The 20,812-nt window shown below is 44.9% G+C and overlaps 1 protein-coding gene across 3 annotated transcripts in view; it reads left to right on the top strand.

The window, feature by feature from the left end:
• Positions 1-20,812, top strand: part of STK3 (serine/threonine kinase 3) — a 308,764-nt gene that overhangs the window by 57,126 nt on the left and 230,826 nt on the right. For all 3 annotated transcript variants that reach the window (XR_011020954.1, XM_068237715.1, XM_068237716.1), the window contains exons 5-6: positions 15,632-15,796; positions 15,875-16,042. Coding sequence is in view for 2 of the 3 variants with exons in the window: in XM_068237715.1 (XP_068093816.1) it covers positions 15,632-15,796; positions 15,875-16,042 (333 nt within the window). In the remaining variant the exon portion in view is untranslated. The remainder of the gene's footprint in view (positions 1-15,631; positions 15,797-15,874; positions 16,043-20,812) is intronic.

The following is a 20,812-nucleotide window of genomic DNA, read 5'->3' as shown; positions in this document are numbered from 1 at the left end:
TCTTAAAACTACCTATACTAACTTGATGTATGCTTTAAAGTGATAATTTGTCCACATCCTAAAAAGCAAAGGAACCCTGTACAGGTTTCTATTTTACAATTGTCTTATGCCTGACTTTAGTGTTTATTTTCCTTACCTGCTTATTGCCTTTTTATGTGTATGGATTAGCCTGAGTTCTCAGTTGTGCCAACCCCTTCATGCACCTATACCAATAGAACAAGTATATCAGGGGAACCAGGAGTCCTGTTTACACACACAGAGGAAATCGAATGCCGAGAACAGACTTCCTCTGCTTATGTACACAAATTAAAGATTTAAAACGTGCATTACAAAGTTTATAGGTAACAAAATGAAATAATTCTATGTCGCATTCTTTTTTTTATTCGTTATAATTGTACATGCATTTAACTTTTTCAGTACCAGGGTGGGTGTGTCTATTTATCCATGGGTGATATCGGGGTCCTTCTCTGCAGAGTTGGCATGGTGCGTGCTGCAGAATTCTTATCTACCTCAGCCGAGGTTGCCGCCTCCGCGTCAAGTTTTAAACTGGCTACTAGAGCTCCAGGCTTAATACGGTCACATGACCATGAGTCTGGAGCTCTAGTGGCCAGTTCATAAGATGCCGGGGAGACGCAGGGAACGGAGCTGGAGAGAGGAGAGGTAGACATGGTTACATCGTCACACTCTAACGCATGCTCTGCATCCACTGTCATGCTCCAATATGTGCTCTGCATGGCGGCACATTAGTTAGCAGGTCACATATGTTTGCGTATTGTTTAGGCTAAAAGCGTAAGGGTGTAGTTATACGTGAGGCAGCTTATGCCTGGCTGGGAGGAATACATTGGTTTTCAACCTACCCCCTCTTTCTCCCCAAAATTCATCTGACTGCCACGCCTGTTTTGCCCTCTTTCTGACTCAAGAAATCCCTGCATATATTGATATACTGCTACTAATATTTATACCTGGCCAGAGACATTTCAGTTGATGTAGATTCTAAGCCTTTTTGGCAGGGCACTCCTACCCATGTTATCTTCACCACTACCATCTGGATTCAAACAAACAAACAAACAAACAAACATAGAACATTTATATTGCGCTTTTCTCCTGGCGGACTCAAAGCACCAGAGCTGCAGCCACTAGGACGCGCTCTATAGGCAGTAGCAGTGTTAGGGAGACTTGCCGAAGGTCTCCTACTGAATAGGTGCTGGCTTACTGAACAGGCAGAGCCGAGATTCAATCCCTGGTCTCCTGTGTCAGAGGCAGAGCCCTTAACCAGTGACTTGTCTGCTTGTGCTTTGTTGTGTCAGAAGAGGACCAAGGCGCCTGATTGTGCTTATCAGCACCATGGACAGTGGCAGAAGCATCTTATTTGGCCCAATCAGATTCCCGTTTTCACCTAGGATAGTGATAAGCAAACTTGGCTCTCCAGCTGTTAAGGAACTACAAGTCCCACAATGCATTTGCCTTTATGGACCATGACTATGGCTGTCAGACTCCTGCAATGCATTGTGTGACTTGTAGTTCCTTAAGGCTGGTTTCACAGTGGGACGTTACAGGCGCACGTTAGAGCAGCCTGTAACGCAGCCCACCGCACAGTAATGAAAAATCAGTGGGGCTGTTCACAGTGCGGACGTTGCGTTACATTGTAACGCTGCGTCACAAGACAACGTACTGCATGCAGTACTTTAGACGCGGCTGAGCCGCGTTAGACTGCTTGCACATGCTCAGTAATCTTGTGGAGGAGCGGAGAGCGGCCAGGCACATGGCTAATTAATATGCACTGCACGTTGTGACGTGCAGTGTTTACTTCCTGGAGCGGCCGCTCTGTGTGGCGATTGGCCGGCGGGACAAGGGTGCGCATCACGGCATCACTGACGCCAGAGTGAGCTGCACAACGCGGCTCACTCTGACGTCCAGATCCAGCACCACCAGGCGTTCCGTTAGGGGGACGTTATGCGACCTTAACGCCCCCTCTAACGCAACGTCCTGGTGTGAAATTAGCCTAACAGATGGAGAGCCAAGTTTGCCTATCACTGTCCTAGGAGATCATTTTTCATCTCTTTATCTCTACTGTGCAATGTTTTTTTTTAGTAAGAGTTCTATGCGCAGACATCACCTGGCAGGACTAAAAATGTCGCCACCTGTGATAAATTTCAGAATAAAAGTCAGGTAGAGGAAAGATTTTACACTATTTTACAATATTATAAAAAAATAAGCAATTTCATTAATTACATTATTTTTACTGTAGTTCTTCTTTATCTCAGACTGTGGGATCCACGGAGGGAAGAAGCGACAGCTTTATCTACTGGGTCCTTCTTGGCTTCTAAAGCCTCTAGTTTCCATTGCCATTGCTGATAAGAAGCCTCTTATTGAGAAATAAGATTATGACCAGTGTGAGCCAGAAGGCTTTAGCAGTAGAGAACCAGGAAGACACAATGGCCAGGGCCTGGAAGAGACTGAAGACATGTAGATGGGCAGTGGCATACTCTGCTGCTTATTACTTTGCATATCAGGTACGGAGCTGTAGTGGCTGCCTGATGGGGACTGGTAGGAGGAGTGAAGGGTGGGAAAAGATACTTTGTTGCACACTCTACTCTTTTTGAAATATTACTAGAGGAGACCAGTGACTGTGGGGAAAAAAAAATGTTTCGTTACTCACTCGGCTTTGACTGAAATATAAGCCAGGTAATGTGAGAACATTTTTGAATTGCAGAATCTTATTTTATGTTTGATTACATACATTATTCGCTCTGATGTGGTCTAATAACAAAATGCTTAGTGTTGTTTTCAGTGTTCTGTGCTTTGCTCACTATGTACATTTCCATTAAATATATTTAAAATACCAGGCTGCTGGATCCTCTATCTCTATTTCCTGTTTGGATGACCATGTCATTTTATAAGAGGTAGACAGCTGCCCAAACTCTCCCCACCATCATGTGCTTTCGGTCCTTTGGCAGAGAAGCGCTTAACAAATGTTTAGTTGTTGTACCCTCATCACCCACATGAAACATTCAAGGGGGAACTAGGAGAGGGCATCAGCCAATCTCCATTTGTGTACAGATCTAACCTTGCCCACTTCCTGGATGTTCTGAGAATACTTTGTGGCCGGTACTGTAGCACCATAGCTGAGCAGTCTTCTCTTCCTGTTCTTGCTTAGTGTGTAAAAATGTTTAACCCTACTCCGTGTCCTTAAAAGGGTTAAATCAGGGGTCTCAAACTCGCGGCCCGCGGGCCATTTGCGGCCCTTGATACACTATTTTGTGGCCCTCGCCGGCAAAAGCTTCCTTATAGTTCGCTTCAGTGCTCCCAAGTAATCCGCCGCATCCCCGCCGCTAAACGAGGGCTGCAGAGGCCCCAAATCGCCCGGGGGGCAATCCGCCGGCATTTCCTGGAAGGGGCAGAGCTTTCAGCTTCAGCTCTGCCCCTCCTGACATCAATCGCCGCCTCTCCCCACCCCTCTCTGTGAAGGAAGAGTGAGAGGGGCGAGCAGAGGCGGCGATGCGCCGCGATTGTGAAATTCCTTATGCGGCCCAGCCTCATCCTGACTTTGCCTCCTGCGGCCCCCAGGTAAATTGAGTTTGAGACCCTTGGGTTAAATAAAAGATCAGTGAATAATGTCTTTATTACAGCCAGGGCAGTGATCAGTAGGTACACGTGGCTATTATAAACACTCTAGAGCAGGTGGGGAAGGGGTTACATGGTTTATTGCACAGTGGAAAGGGAGAATCTGCAGTGCTGTCCATGAAGAGTTATTTTGTTTTAGGACAAGGAGGAGTTTAGTGCGGTCAGGGGATGTGTTCGGGAGGGAAGATGTGAAAGAGACTATATAGCCTGAAATTATACTTTCATTTTATGCTGTTAAAGGTGACCTGTGACATGAGATAGGTGTGTGTATGTACAGTGCCTAGCACACAAATAACTATGCTGTGTTCCTTTTTCCTTTCTCTGCCTGGAAGAGTTAAACATCAAGTTTGTAAGCCGCAGTTTCTGTCTGGGTCAGGACTGGGTCAGACTACAGTGTGACCCTCACTGATAAGAAACTACAACTATAAAATGCTTTCCAAGCAGAAAATTGCTTCTGAGAGCATGAAAGTGATAAAGGGTCAATAGTTCATAGATTTTAGCTCTGGCATACTTCAATGAATGTGTAATTGAGCAAACAATAAAACAATATAACAGTAAAAACTTAAAGAAAACCTGTAATGACAAAAAGTTCCCCTGGGGGGTACTCACCTCGGTTGGGGGAAGCCTCCGGAACCTATCGAGACTTCCCCCGTCCTCCTGTGTCCCATGGCGGTGGCAAAAAAGCTTCCGGAACGGCAGGGATGTAAATATTTACTTTCCCGGCTCCAGCGCAGGCGCAGTATCGGCTCTCTGCTCAGAGATAGGCAGAGATAGCGATTGCTGTCTGGCCGCTCTACTGCGCAGGTGCAAGTCTCCTGCGCCTGCGTAGTAGAGCAGACCCGATGGAGATCTCCATGCTGAGAGCTGCAACAGGCCCCGTTGGAGCCAGGGAAGGTAAATAAATGTAGCTTGTCAGGCTTGTCGAGCCAGAATTGCCGGAGACTTTGGGGGAGCCAGCACTGGATTGCCTCCAGCTACAGGGGAGGGGGAAGCCTCATTGGGACCCTGAGACTTCCCCCTCCCAAGGTAAGTACCCCTCAGGGGAACGTTTTTTTTTTTGTTACAGAGTCTCTTTAAAAAGTAGATTTAAATATAAAATGAAACTGTGTAATATCTTAAAGAGAACCAGAGGTGACTTGTACGAATCCTATTAGCACACAGAGGCTGGGACTGCAAATAATGCCTAGCCCCTGTTGCTATACTGTTTCCCCCCAGGCCCCCCCCTGCGCTCTGCTATGCCCCCATAAATCACACAGCCGTGCTAGCGACACGCAGCATGTCACCAGCAGGCTGTTTACAACTGTACTGTCAGTCTCTCCGCTCCCCCGCCTCCTCTATGTCGCCGCTCCCCGCCCGTGTCCATTCCCTCCCCGCTTATTGGAGGGAAGGGGCGCAGGTTGGGAGCGGACATATAGAGGAGGCTGGGGAGCCGCGAGACTGATCGTACAGCTGTAGACAGCCTGCTGGTGACATGCTGCGTGTCGCTAGCACGGCTGTGTGATTTATGGGGGCATAGCAGAGCGCAGGGGAAGCCTGGGGGGAAACAGTATAGCAACAGGGGCTGGGCATTATATGCAGACCCAGCCTCTGTGTGCTAATAGGATTCGTACAGGCCACCTCGGGTTCTCTTTAAAAAGCCATTTTTAGGAGGAGGAGGATAGATACAATTGTTTATTTCATGAATTTATTTTCATTTCGGATGTCCTTGAACTTATTGTCATGTAAAAGTAATATTTCCCTCCCGGCTCCGTTCCTCTCTCAACCGCATGCCAGCTGGGGGTGGGGCTACACGACAGAACCACAACGTCACATGGCTTTGGGAGGTTTTGGCAGTCGGCAGGTAAATATTATTTTCAAGTGAAAATAAGATAACAGCAAAAAATGAAAGTGTCATTTCAGGAGCTATAGCCTCTAAGGTTTGTACGTACTTCAGATGGTGTGTGTACGTACAAAGAAACCTGACCGAAGTGGCAGCCAAAACCGCGTCTGGCAATAATCTAGTGCGTGTACGGTGGCCTTAATGTTTTAGCAAGAGATACGGCATGCAGAATCATCGCAGTCTGACACTATTGTTCTCTCCCTCGCTCCGCCACATCCGTCTTGCGCAACACATCAGCCATGCACTGCCTTCCAATTTGACAGTATGCGTTGCTAGCCTTCAGGCTAGTGACGTCTCTTTACAGCCTCGGCCACAAACAGCTGCCTGAGGGATCGTTTCCCGATCCCTGCCGGGCAACAGTTGTCTCCAAATGTGTGCGAGGCTTTAGAAGTCCAAGGTAAGAGGCACCAAGCAGGTCTTTATTGTATCTATTGTGAAAAGTAATGCTGGGTAGACATGATGCGGTTTTTGGGTCGGTATTTTTATTCGATTTTCCGGTCGATTTCCCGCTCAATTCTCTTATCTTTTCTTATCTATTTTCATTCACTTCTATGAGAAATCGATCAGAAAAACGATTGGACGTGTCGGAAATTATCTATCGAACCATCTATCTACCGAAAAACGTATGGTGTATTCCCAGCTTAAAGCTAAGAAGTGCAAACAAAAGCAAAACGTTCTATTTAATGCAAATTTACTATCAAATGTGTAAGGAAAAAAAATTAAAGGCTAGGGCTTATTTTTGATGCACTTGGAACACCTTTAGTGCCCATTCACACTGGGACGATTTGCGGACGTTTGTTGCCGATCACCAAATCCCTGCCAATCGCTAGCATTTTCAAAAGCGCTAGTGTAACTATAAGTATATTGCAGTGATCTCACTGCATCGATCGCCAGCGTTTCGCGGTAAACAAAAATGCGGCGAATGCAGCAATTTTTCTCGATTTTTACAGCAATCGCAATGAAAATGTGAAAAGTGACTCGGGATTGCTCAAAAATCGTGAAATTGTCCAGTGAAAAATATGCAAAAAAAATTGTGGCGCAAAAAGCTTTCGCTTTTGCTATCGTTTAGCAATCCCCAGTGTGGATGGGCCCTTATATGTGTTTTTGCTGCACTTTTACAAAACATCCCACTGATACCAGTAAACATAGTAAGCATTTTGAAACCGGGCCGAGGAGTCAGTACAAAAATCATCCAAATCCTTAGTTTATGAAACCACCGACTCCAACTCTGACTCCAGGGCCCAATTCACTTTTTCACCTGGGTTTTCTCCTAGGAGATAATTTTTCATCTTCGATTTAAAATAACTTTCAAGAACTTTTCAACTAAAAAGTACCGAAAGGTTAAAATCTACTATCAAAATTATTAGTATTTTCTTTCTTTCTGGTGGTTTAAAAGGCATTTTATTGACAAGTTTAAAAATATAACCTAGGAGAAAACTCAGGAGAAAGTTAATTGCATATGGGCCTGTGTGGCCAAAATTGCTCTGACTCCTCGATACCGACTCCTTAGTCTAATACTTACCAGGGCCGTGGATTTTGTACAAAAATCATCCAGTTTATGAAACCTCTGACTCCAGGTACCCAAAATTGCTCCGACTCCACAGCCCTGTTTTGAAATGTAACTAATAAAAGGGCAGAGTTTCAGGCGATGCTGCGTACAGGAATGGAGCCGTCTCCCCAGTTTCCGGGGTTACAGAAGGCCACTTGCTTTCTGGGTAGCAGAAATGGAAGTGTGGTCCAATTGCTCCGGCTGGCCTTATCTTATTTGTAGCCGTTATCTGGAGAAATAAGAGAGCTCTGAGAAAGTTTACCGTGGAAACTTCTCTAATAAGATCCATAATTTGTTTTACATCTAAATTGCTCAAAAATAGAAACTACTGGAAAATTACAAATTATGTGTGGTGACCATAAACAAGGGAAAGTAAATGCAATCTGAGAAAGGAATGTTAATGGATTCAGGCTAAATACAGTTTTTTTCCCTCCTTCCTCCTTCCCTTCAATCTTCTGTGCATTGAACCAACCACCTCGACTTCCCGAATGGCTTCCAAGAGTGCACAATGCCTCTTTCTGACCATACAGCCCGCAGCGCTACCAGCCATGCCGATCGCAAGGGTTTGATTTTGTTTGCCTGCGCGCTTCTGTCTCCTTTAATCTGTAGGTGAAGCGGTCTTTATTTTATTATGGCCGGATTTGCAATCATGTTAAACCTCAGAAACGTCCCTGTTTGCTGATCACTGTAGATAAGGGAGATTGTACATTTTCCAGCTGCTCGGAGGAAACAACATCTGCATTCACCACAGAGCATGAGATTGCATTCTTAAAGGGCTGGCCAACCCTAAATGGGACTTTTGAAGTGGGAACTGTGAAATGGAAAGAGATGTGTTTTAACCTTTCAGTGCTTTGAGAGCAAACGGAAACTTTTACTTTGAGTAGCATGTTGCTCCCTCTAGAGGCAAGTTTGTACGTTGCAGGTTGCTTGCAGCTAGCCTTTTTTGCTATAAACAAGGATAGAAGCTGTGTGTGGTTTTTTTTTTTTTTTAAACTTTATTTTTATTGAGAAAGATAAAATACAAAGCATGAATGTAAGGCAGTGGTCCTCAAACTAAGGCCCGCGGGCCAAATGCGGCCCGCCGAGGCCTTTTCTCTGGCCCCCCAAACACAAAATGCATAGCTTATAGAAGTGGCCGGCTGCACCTTTAAATATTGGCGGCCCGCATATAGAATAGCAGTGCCGGCACCATCCATCCAGATACAGTAGAAGCCAGCGAGCAGTCATTCACTGGCTTCCAATCCAATTTTGCATCAGGTGACACCGCTATCTAACTGGACAGCAGGTTGTCACCTGGGTACGCTTTACTGTCTGGTGCGCAAAGACGTTCTTCGGGCGCCGCATGACTGAATGGTGGTCACTGCTGAGTTCTCCTGTGGACATGATTGGGGGGGAATCCAATACCTAGATTCAATGTAATGTTTTTTCAACATAATTTTATGTATGTGCCGGGCCCCGAGCAGTTTGAAACCTGTTGACCAGCCCATTGACCGAAAAAGTTTTGGGACCTCTGATGTAAGGAATGCAAAATGCTTTTCAAATGAAGGAAAGGCAAAATGTTTCAATTTGTAGAATACAAAATAAGACAAGACAACATTTATATTGCACATTTCTCCTGGGGGACTCAAAGCACCAGAGCTGCTGCCACAAAGATACGCTCTATAGGGATTAGAAGTATTAGGGAGTCTTGCCCAACGTCTCCTACTGAATAGGTGCTGGCATACTGACTAGGAAGAGCTGAGATGTGAACCCAGGTCTTCTGTGCCAGAGGCAGAGCCCTTAACCAGCTGTTGCAACAACACCAATAAACAAAGTAAACTGACTTCTCGGATTAGCAGGAGTTTGAAAGGTGCATAGCCCAGGGTATAATGCAAATGGCTCAGTAAAATGCTTGATCGCTCTGGAAGTGAAAGGTTTCCCCTCTCTTTGAAAAGTGGGAAAAGAGACATTGAGCATCCTATGACCAGTATATACAAAGCACCAATCCTAACTAGGGGGATGAAGTTATAATCCATGCAGACCCGAGTCCCCAAATCTGAAGGTGTTTATCTGATCCTCTAGTTAAAATGGACCTGAACTCTTGCACAGGACAGAAGGAAAACTGAGAGAAATGCACCCTGTATGTATTTAGAGAGTTTAGCCTGTCTTAATTCACCCTCATCTGTGACTAAGCACAAGTTGTAATTTAATCCCTCAGCTGTGTCAGCTGACTGCCATGGCAAAGAGCTAACTGGTAAACACAGGATGCTAACATTATGTCTGCTTCCATGAAAGTAGACAAACTGCAGATTCATTGCTGGATTTGTATCAGCTGTAACAAAGAAATGTTTTTTTCTTTAACAACTTCCACTTCCCGGGCCGGGTAACTACGTTTCTGCATTTCCTCATATCTTCTCGCAGGGATGTAACTACTATAGCCCTTGCTGCCGCGCACTCCCCCCCGCCCCCCGTGCTTGGTACCACCACCGATTGCTTGATGGGAGATCAACACAGTTCCCATTCATTGATCTAAGTCCCCGTGTGAATGACCGCGGCCATCAGTGAGATGGCACTGTCATTCACGAAAACTGATACTTACATGTCCACGCATTACTTCCTGTTTGTGTAGTAATGCTACGCATAGGGAAGTTATGTGCAAGGGCATCTTGTGGCCAAATAGTAAAATTACATCTACAAAATTTTTTTTTTTATTAAGACATTTTTTTTTACATTTAAAATTAACCTCTTACCTCCCACACGCCCTAATAGTTACCCCCAATTTTTTTTTTGAAAAAAATAAAAAAATATACAATAAAAAAAAACCTGCATAAATAGTTACTTTATGGACTGAACTTTTTTTCATATGTATGTCAAGAGGGTATGTTACTGTTACTTTTTTAAATTGTGGGTTTGTAAATAGTGATGAACGCAAAACTGAAAAAAAAATGCACCTTTATTTCCAAATATATTGGCGCCATACATTGTACTAGGGAAACATTTTAAATGTTGCAATAACCGGGGCAAATGAGCAAATAAAATGTGTGGATTTTAATTACTGTAGCATGTATTATTTTAAAACGAATGGCCGAAAACTGAGAAATAATAATTTTCCCCTTATTTTCCTGTAAAAATGCAGTGAGAAAAAAAAATTCTTAACAAGAAGCAAGGCTGTGGAGTCGGTACAAAAATCTTCCGACTCCACGGTTTATGAAGTCACGACTCAGACTCCAACTCCAGGTACCCAAAATGGCTCAGACTCCGAGTCCTTCATCTAATACTTAACAGGGCTGTGGATTTTGTACAAAAATCATCCGACTCACGACTCCGACTCCTCAGTTTACGAAACCACAACTCCAACTCCGGGATCCCAAAATTGCCTCGACTCCGATTTCACAGCCCTGGCAAAAAGTACCCCCTCATCAGAAAGCCTAATTGGTGGTGAAAAAAAACCAAGATATAGATTTTTGTTGTGATAAGTAGTAATAAAGTTATAGGTGAATGAATGGAAAGAGTGCTGACAGTTGAAAATTGCAATAGTTTTTCAAGGGGAAAAACCCTTGTAGGTGGAGTGTTTAAAGGTTGTTATGCTTTTTTTTTTTTTTTTTTTTGCTTTTGTTTTTTTTAATAGATCATGTCACCTTGAAATAAAATCACTGACATTTTGAATACATATAACTCCAGGTTGCAGGTAAATGTGTTTGCCTACTTTTGTCAGTTATTGCAGGTAATACCAGGTCCCTTGCTTATCAATAACTTTGATTTGTATCTGCGCTTCTACGGAGGCTGCCCCGTAGCCGCCTCCGTAGAAGCGCAGGTGTGCGCGAAACTGCTGTCAGGCTTGGCACCCAGCACCCACCGCACCTTATCTTCAGCTTGCACCATAAATGGTATGTTATATCAAGTTTATATTGGACTGCATTTATATGCTTCACCAAGTCAGCACTGGATTGTGTTTTACATGTATGTGAAGATTGAAAATTGTTTGACATTGAGTAAATCAGCATTTTAATAGTGCCAGTTCCTTCTGCTCTTAATGTTTGAAATGCTATGGACTACCACAGAGCACACTCATAGCTGATTTAAGGGGCCAGCTGAATAAACATCTTCTGTAAGGTCTCTTTCACAGTAGGACGTTGCGGTTTGTTGCAACGTTAAAGTCGCAATGCAAATTACAACGTAATGCCCCCAAAAAGTCGCAGTGCAACTTAATGCCCCGTTAAGGTCGCATATAGTAGAGCATAGAGGCAACGAAAAGTATTTTTCCAAGTCACTACTGAGCATGTGCAAACAGTCCAACGCAGCTAATAACATGTATAACACACTGCATGTAGTAGTTTCACTTAACGTGCAGCGTTAGTTGCCAACACAACGTGTGCACTGTGAATGGGGCATTGATTTTTCATTGCAGTGAGTTATTCTGCGTTAAATGTTGTTTTAACGTGCAACTTTACCATGTCTGTCCGTTTCTGAAAAAAAAGAAAAAACAGGTAGTGTTTTTTTTATCACACTGCAGATGAACGTTACATGCGACTCACACTATAATGTATTTTAATGTATATATAAAAAAAATGCATGCGATTTCGTACATAAAAATCGCACCCTTTTTTGTAGTGAAAAACCACACTGCTTTTTTCACACTTCTGTGACCCCTTCCTAAAGGATTTAATTACAAATGTTATTCCTGTTCTTTATGCAACTCAAAGGCACTCTACTTTAAAGTGGACCTGAACTCAGAACTTCTTCTCTGCTCTAAAAGATACGCAACAGCACAATATCCTTCAAAGAGAAACATTCCTTTGTTACAGCTGATACCAATCCTGCAATTAATCTGCAGTGTGTCTACTTCCTGCTTTCATGGAAGCATATTGGAACATATTGTTAACATCCTCTGTTTATTTACCAATTAGCTCTCTGCCAAGACAGCCAGCTAACACAACTGAGGGATCAAATTACAACAGTGTTCTACCCAGAAATGTTTTTCAGCCGGGTGGCATGAAAAAGTAGCTGGGGGGGTGCGACGGGAGAATGCAAGGCTGTGCAACTCTACGTACCGCATAGGAGGAGGAGAGCCGATGACAGCTGGGTGCTCACCAAAATTAGCCGGGTGGAGCACCCAGCTAAAAGGACCTGGGGAGAACACTGTACAACTTCTGATTAGACACAGATTGGGGACATTAGACAGGTTAAGGGCCGGTTTTGCCGTATTCTTGGTAGGCGTTTACCTCTGGCATCCGGGACTCTGTAAATGCTCCCATTCAAGTTAATGGGAGCATTTGTATTGGGCTTTTACCGGCGTTTGCACGAATGCGGCGTTCTGTTCCCTATTTTTCCCGTCATTACAGGCAGCCCTGAATGCTACATGCAGTGTCCAGGGTTGATTACCGCAGCGTCTTCATGTCTCCTTGCTGGAATGAAGAATGCAGATCGCGATAGGACGCCGCTGAAAGCCTAAAAAAAAGACGCCGCTGAACAAGACACTGCTGGAAGTCTGTGTGATCTAGCGCTAAACTCTTGAAATGCATACAGGGTGCATTTTTTGTTTTCCTTCTGTCCTGTGCAAGATGTCTGGATGTGTGCTAATATAGATAGACAGAAAATGCTAGATTCCCAGTGGCATGCTGATGTGACTATTCATGTACATACGTATATCTACCATTGATTTATGTCTGGAATATTTTGATTGCATGCATGTCCCTTGTGTAGTAATAATAACACAGGCTAACATTCCATATGGATTCTGGGAAGATTGTTTACATTTTGGCAATTTTTTATTAATGCTGCTGTTAGGAGCTTAATACTGTTTTGACATATTTTTAAATGAATGGTTGTTGAGGTAATAAGTAATGAAATGATTTTGAATTTCAGTGTAGTGCTAGGAAGGAATATAGAGTAGAGAATAGAAGGTGGAGGTTGTATTGATTATGTTTTTGTCCTCTTCTCAAACTTAACATTATGGTGTGCCGAAGGAAACTTTAGGAAAGACAGTCTTCACATGAGCAGGCAGCACTAAGGACAAATCAAATGAATGGACAAGAGGACTACTTGCCTTCGTCCAGCTTGTCTGATCCTTCACTGACCTCCCTGTCCCCTCTGTTGTGCTGCTGTCAGCCCTGTAAAGTCCACAACTCTTCACGGACTGCTGCGTATGCGCATACCTAATTGCTCTCCCGTGAAGACTGTAACTGAACTTATGCAGAACACTCCTGGCCACGGGAGCGCAGTGGAGGAGGTGTGCAGCCTGGAACACGCTGGTTGGATAGGTGAGTTTACTCCACTGCCGCAAGTATTCTGCAGAGTCCCTAGGGAATTAGGGGGAGACCTGGGGGGCTATCAGCTGGGGCTGGTGAAATACTATCTGCAGCTTTTCCTTAATTTTTTTTTTAGCTTTCAATTTTTTTGCAGTGTGTGGCAGGAACTTGTGATCAGATCTTGCTCAGAGAGGGATCTATCTTTTGGGTATGTTGGGAGGCCATCTTTTAATGTATGGCCACCTTAAAGGAAAGCTGTAATGTTAAAAAAACAAAACAAAAAAGGAGTTTAACTTACCTGGGGCTTATACCGGCCCCCTGCAGACCTCCTGTGCCCGCGTTGGGGAAAAATGATCCTTTGGTTCCTCGCCCGCCGCTCAGTTTCACTTCGTGAGTCAACGGGGCACTGTGCAGCCCTGGCCGTGTGCATCCTCTTCTGCTCGTGTCGCTGGGAGCGTCCTGCCCCAGGCGCTGTATGCTTCCGGTGACGCAAGTGCGAGTGAGGATGCGCGTGGCCAGGGCCGCGCATTGGAAGTTGACTTGCAAGTCAGTGGCAAAGAAACGGAGCCGCGGCGGAGGACCGGAGGATCGTTTGGTAAGGTCACGGGCACAGGGAGGCTGCAGGGGGCTGGCAGAAGCCCCAGGTAAGTGAAATTTTCAGGTCCACTTTTACGGTTTCAGGACAGCTGCATGTTAAAACTATGCCTACCTTGTGGCAGCCTAAGCTTAATGCGGCATTGTCTTAAGGCCATCGGCTCCTGCGCGCGAAATGTGATCGCATGTCCCACCAGCACAGAAATCAGCTGTCTAAAGACTGCTTTGTTGTACAATGATCAGGTGCACTTTTCATTGGCTCTTGACCTCTTTTGATCAGGAAGTGCAAAATGGGAAAAAAAGGCTCTGGTCCTTAAGGGGCCCGGGCCTTTGGTCCCAAATGAGTTAAATGGGTAGCAGTCTTCCCAGACTACAGGACTTCACCCGAGCCGCCCCTATCCTGTGGAATTCTCTCCCACTACCCATTAGGCTTGCCCCCTCCTTCAGACCCTACAAACAAACTCTCTCTGCCAAGATCCTCTCGATACATCCTCCTCCTCCTATTGTGTCACCACCCCCTCCATTTAGATTGTAAGCCTTTGTCGGGGCCCCCCTCCTTGTGTATCATTCTTGATTATGCATCAAACCCACAGAATAATGTGAACTTGAATTACTGTGACTCCAGAGCATGACCTGACATCATTTATCTTACTGCTTATTGCCTTGTATAAACCTTGTTGTCTGTCACCCCATTATCATTTTTCTGTAACCTTATTTATTGTACAGTGCTGCGTAATTTGTTAAATCTATATAAATACAATAATAATAATAATTGGTGCTCTTTGTAACTTCCGCTGTATGAGTCAAGAGAGGTTTGGCCATGCTGCTTCTCTCCTCCTATCACAATTGGGGTTGTTGGAGGGGGAGTGACTTTTAAGCCTTCTATAAGTGCCACTTGAGGGGTGTGGCATTGCCTTCAGTTTGGTGTGGCTTTATTGGCACAGCTCTCTAGAGAGAAGTGCTGTCATTTGCTGATGAGAAGGAACCAGGTTTAATATTATTACTGAGACTGATAATGCTAAACATACATTTTTGGGGCACATTTTTAGCAGTTTAATCAAAATTTGAAATATAGACTGTTCGCTACTGTGAGGAGAGGTAGACTACAATATTTGCCTTTAAAGACTTTAAAGGGCACTGTTACTTGCAGTAGGCAGTACAAATCTGACTGGCTTTGGTCTAGCCCAAGCATGGGCAAACTTGGCCCTCCAACTGTTAAGGAACCACAATGCGTTTACCTTTGAGTCATGACAGTGGCTGTAAGACTCCTGCAATGCATTGTGGGACTTGTAGTTCTTAACAACTGGAGAGCCAAGTTTGCCCATGCCTGGTCTAGCCCATCCCCTCATGAGAGACTCTCAGGGTTTTTTTTTTTTATTTTCAAAAGCACGTACTGAATAACAGTTGCTCGATACAGTTGCCAAAAGAGTAGGCAAGCGGGTAGGTAAGCTGGCCGGCATTCTTATATACATTGTTTCCAGTTTTTTTTTTATTTTTTTGGTAAAGATTAAAGGAAATACTGAAAGTCACCCATGAGTATATGGGTTAGTCCAAAATTTGTCAATTTTGTTAGACCTATACTGCCTGCTGTAAGCGACAGCAACGTAGGAGATAAGTAATTTATGGTGAATTTTACTCTGGGAGAAATGCATCTCTTATAAATATGTATTTAACAATTTTTCACAACAGTGGTCCTTTAAGACTTGTGTAGTAAGATAACATTTATTTCCTTACAGTTTTTTTTGTTTTCTGTTTTAGTTAACGGAGGATGAAATAGCCACTATACTAAAATCTACACTGAAAGGCCTTGAATACTTACATTTCATGAGGAAGATACACCGAGATATAAAGGCTGGGAATATCCTACTGAACACAGAAGGTCATGCCAAGCTGGCAGATTTCGGAGTTGCTGGCCAGCTCACCGTAAGTGCTGTTACTGCTCATCTGGCTGCAGTGCCATGCCTCTTGACTCTACCAATCCGTTCTGTTGTCATTCTCTAGGATACCATGGCTAAACGCAATACAGTCATAGGAACTCCATTCTGGATGGCTCCTGAAGTGATACAAGAGATTGGCTATAACTGCGTGGCGGACATCTGGTCCCTGGGAATTACGTCTATAGAAATGGCCGAAGGGAAACCGCCTTATGCGGACATACATCCAATGAGGGTAAGACCGCTCTCTGCAGTTATCATGTTTCGCTCAACTGTGACGTATTCATTTTTTGGTCTATACAGTTTGGCCTCTTTGCCATCTTCAAGTGTACCCGAACTGAAGAAAATAATTTTTTATACATAACTGGGGCTTCCTCCAATCCCATAAGTTCGGATCGCTCCCATATCGCCGTCCTCTCCTGTCTGATGCTCCGGTACTGGGTCCCGTCAGTCGCGGCAAGTCTGACATAAAATAACCTTTTCTTTTCTTCAGTTCTGTTTTCCTTTAAAGTGTACCAGAGTTGAAGCTCGGGTACAAAATCCACATACTTAGGTATAGGGAAGCCACTGAATCCTAATGATGCTTCTCTCGCTGTCCTCTTGTCCCCCATCAGTAAGCACAGACCCTCCAAACATTACCAACAAGAACTTTTTGGTAATCTGATTTGGACTGAGCATGGCCATAATGCGTCTGCGTGAGTGCGGCCGCTTGTGTGGCTGCAGCACAGTCGGGCTTGTGTCGGTAGAGGAAAGAGGGCCCGATCAGGTGAAGGGTCTGGAAGCAGCAACAGAGTACCAGAGGCTGCTCTGGGAATTCTCATTGGGATTCAGAAGGCTTCTCTCTTCTTAAAGGAATAGTCAGGCAAAAAAAAAAAAGTTTCACTTACCTGGGGCTTCTACCAGCCCCATGCAGCCATCCTGTGCCCTCGTAGTCACTCACTGCTGCTCCAGTCCCCCACCGCCAGCTAGCTTCGTTTTTGCCGAACTCTGGGTCGGCAGGCCGCATTGTGTACATTTGTATGCATTCCCGCTAATGCAGGAACATTAACGCATACTGTCTACCTCCTGTTGTCCCTCTCTTTAGATAAGTATCGGTTTCTGAACCCAAGATTTTTGTCTGATTCTCTTTAAAGGATACCAGAGCAGAAAGGCTCTGGTTAAAAAGTGGAGGTGCAGTGGGTAGGGGGGTATGAGTAAATACTTACCACGCCTCCCTTTCCCCCTCCGTCACTCGCCGGTCTCCTACACTCACTGCCGGTCTTCTTGCCGACTCCGCTGACTCCAAACCCAGACATACTGTGCCACGCATGCGCAGTATGTCCATTCTGCTCCCCTGTGCCCAGAAGGAGTGATCCATCTCCACTCAGCATGTGTTGCTCACTGCAGTGGAGCTCGCACGCCGGGATGCAGGAGCTGGGGGAGTAAAGCACACTCCTGTCCTGTGACATCACTGCGCAGCTACAGGGGAGCAGAACGGACATACCGCGCATGCATGGCGCAGTATGTCCAGGTTTAGAGTCACTGGAGTCTGCGAGAAGATCCATAGTGAGTGTAGGAGAATGGTGAGCGATGGTGGAGAACGGTAGATGCCTATACCACCCTACCGACTGTGCCTTCACTTCTTACCAGAGCCTTTCTACTCTGGTATCCTATAATGGTTTTAGAATCGATTGTAAATTTTTATGTTTTATAGATTGAATGCCAGTAAATTCAGTAGAATGGCAGTGCTGTTGGTGATCACAGTGTGAAGTATTCCTGAAGCAATGCTCGGAGTTTAGAAGGTTAGGCAGTTTTGTGGAGAGCGGTTCAGGCAGGAAATCGTAACCGAAGGTTTAAAATAAAACAAAGCTAAACAAAAATAGTCATTTGGCGGGAGGAGGGTAACCCCCTCCTCATGGCCCACAATCAGCAGTTGCACAATTGTATGAAATGGATAATCTGTTCTCCAAGCAAACTGTATTGATTACAGATTAATTATTTGATTGCTTGAGCTTGATTTTCAGTGTAATATTTTCAGGCTTAATGTAATCATCCAGTGCACAGCTGGAATCGCTCAGACCTCTTAATTTCATTTAGCTGCATCAGTTACCAAAAGGTAAGGAGTCATTTTCTTACATGCGTTTTAAGAAGGTAATGACAAAAATTCAAGAGATTTGAGTACTTCTAATACTGATAATTGGATGAGCTACGAATGGAGAACATGTGCGTTACTGATGTCACTTGTTGCTCCGCGCATGAGCCAGTTTGTAGGATCAGAAGATTACGTCCATATCCAAGAACTTTGACCTCCCTCACCTTCACCGTAGCCTCCTCTATGCACCCCTCAAAACCACCCTACACCCAGCTTTGAGGGTCCTTAATATGAAGGTAACATGATCCCATCACCATAGCTACTGAGCTGAAGTGTTTGCAGCTGCTTTGGCATCCATGGGTGCTGTCCCAACAAATTGCCCTTTCACCGCCCTCCCCTCTGCCCGAAAACCTACACCCACCCAATCCGCATTACAGAATTGTTACCACACTTACAACACTGCATCAGTGAGGCCTTGTTCACATAGTAGGCGTTTTTGTAAAATTTTAAGTGCGGGCGATTTTCAAAATCGCCCTGAAAGTGTTTGTGCAATGATTCTCTATGAGCGAGTTCATATCAGAGCGGTTCGTTTGCGATCGGATTTGAAAAGCGGTGCTTGGGCCATTTTTGAGGTGATTCCGCCTCAATGGAAGGTATAGGAAAAACGCAAAATGCTCACAAAATCCCTTTGGCAAGCGATTGCGTGAGCGTCTTTATAAAAATAAATAATACATTGTATTTATTTTTTACGGATCAAAAGATGGAAGCGCTCTGCAAAAGCGCTTACTAAAACGTGCGCAGAAAATTGCCGGAAAACGCTTTAAAGAGGAACTGTAACATAAAAATATCCCCTGGGGGGTACTCACCTCGGGTGGGGGAAGCCTCCGGATCCTAATGAGGCTTCCCACGCCGTCCTCCATCCGTCAGGGGTCTCGCTGCAGCCCTCCGTGGAGTCCGGGCAGCGGTGACGTCATTATTTACCTTCCTGGCTCCTGCGCAGGCGCTCTGACGGCTGTCGGCTCCGAACTACACGGAAATACCCGATCGCCGTCGGGTCCGCTCTACTGCGCAGGCGCAAGTTTCCTGCGCCTGCGCAGTAGAGCGGACCCGAATGAGATCGGGTATTTCCGTGTAGTTCGGAATGGAAAGCCGCCACAGCGCCCCCGCTGGAGCCAGCAAAGGTAAATATTGAAATGACAGTCGGCACAGTCGCCGGCTGTTCGGAGGGCTGCGGAGAGACCCCCGTGGGACAGAGGACGGCGTGGGAAGCCTCATTAGGATCCGGAGGCTTCCCCCACCCGAGGTGAGTACCCCCCAGGGGATGTTTTGAATGTTACAGAGTCTCTTTAAGAAAAGAGGAAAAAAAAGCCCACCAAGGACAGACACGCGAGCCGAACACAATGTGAACAAGGCCTGAATGAATATTTCAGAATGGTGAAATTTGGTTTACATGATTAGATATGGTTGCATTTCTCCCAACAAATGTTTCTCTCAGGCCAGTTGCACACCTAATATTAGCGCCACATCGTACTGCAGAAATAAGCCTTCACATGATTTTGTACCACGTCATGACGAGGTCCTATGCATAGACCCGCCCTCCTGGCTTGTGACGTGCTCCCTGTTGGGCAGGATGTAAGTCAGTGGGATTCCCGTCATTGCACCGCTATACCGTCCTTCACACTGCATCGCATATTAATTTGCATCTCTGCATAATTTGTGCGGTAGGCATGGATCATGCGATAACGCACTGCAACCTTTGTGTTGGGATAGCGGTGATTGGGATTCTTCCAGCACACTTTGTTGCATCGTGTGGAGTGTGTAAGTCACCATAGACTTGCATGGTTCTTGCAGCAGGTAAATGTCGGGGAAGAGTAATGCGGTGCGACGTGGTGTGCAAGGGGCCTAAAAGGTGTCAGAATTTTGTTAGCTGTACTTGTTATGAAGCAAGCAGAGGTACATCTCTCCCAGGTCTTCCTTGGTTGTGGTGCTACAGCAACTCCAAATACTCCCAGTATTCCTACACGTTTTACAACACAAGTTTGTCCATCTCTTTATTAGATTACGCCAGACAAATCTCTACCCTCGGAGACAGACATTGCTTATGTACTCTATGGAAAGAGAGTTACAATAGATTTGTCATCATTAGTTTAGCATAAGGAATGAAGTTTATGGTAGTGCAATCTTATAGCCTCTATTGGAAAAGTCACTAGGAATCATTTAATTCCCATTTATCCTAATATGTCTTCTATTGGCTGCTGCTCTGACCACAGCAGAATGATTTAGAGATAACGGGCTTTGTTTTTTTGTTCCCCAATTAATGTGGATCTCATTGATCAGACCGAAGTGCGGTATGTGTGTTACGTATATATACCAGTTTATAGAATGCGGCGTATCGCTTTATGTTAGATTCTTTTTGTGTCCCACTGTCTCCTGAGTTGTAATATGGAGCTATGGTTACACTTTATAAATGCCGGTGTGTTTTTAATTTTACAGTTGATTCATTTGAAACCTTGAACTGCAGGATTCCAGACTAAAGACCTTCCTGAAGATCATATTATTTTGTTTGTTTGCTTAGATGTGCCTCAGAACACTTGTTAGCTGTTTTAGTTTTGATGCCATAGGTCAGTGATCTGCAAACTCGGCTCTCCAGCTGTTAACCTCCCTGGCGTTCTATTAAGATCGCCAGGGCGGCTGCGGGAGTTTTTTTTTGTTTAAAATAAAAAAAAAACTATTTCATGCAGCCAACTAAGTTGGCTGCATGAAAGCCCACTAGAGGGCGCTCCGTATGCGCACTTCTGATCGCCTCCGGCGATCAGAAGTAACAAGGAAGGCCGCAATGAGCTTTCGCTTTCCTTGTTGCCATGGCGACGAGCGGAGTGACGTCATGGACATCAGCCGCCTCCGATCCAGCCCTTAGCGCTGTCCGGAACTGTT

The sequence above is a fragment of the Hyperolius riggenbachi genome, chromosome 5 (genome assembly GCF_040937935.1).
Source record: "Hyperolius riggenbachi isolate aHypRig1 chromosome 5, aHypRig1.pri, whole genome shotgun sequence".
In the NCBI taxonomy this organism is placed as follows: Eukaryota; Metazoa; Chordata; class Amphibia; order Anura; family Hyperoliidae; genus Hyperolius; species Hyperolius riggenbachi.
Note: the sequence above shows the minus strand (reverse complement) of the source record. Positions and strands in the feature narration are given on the sequence as shown.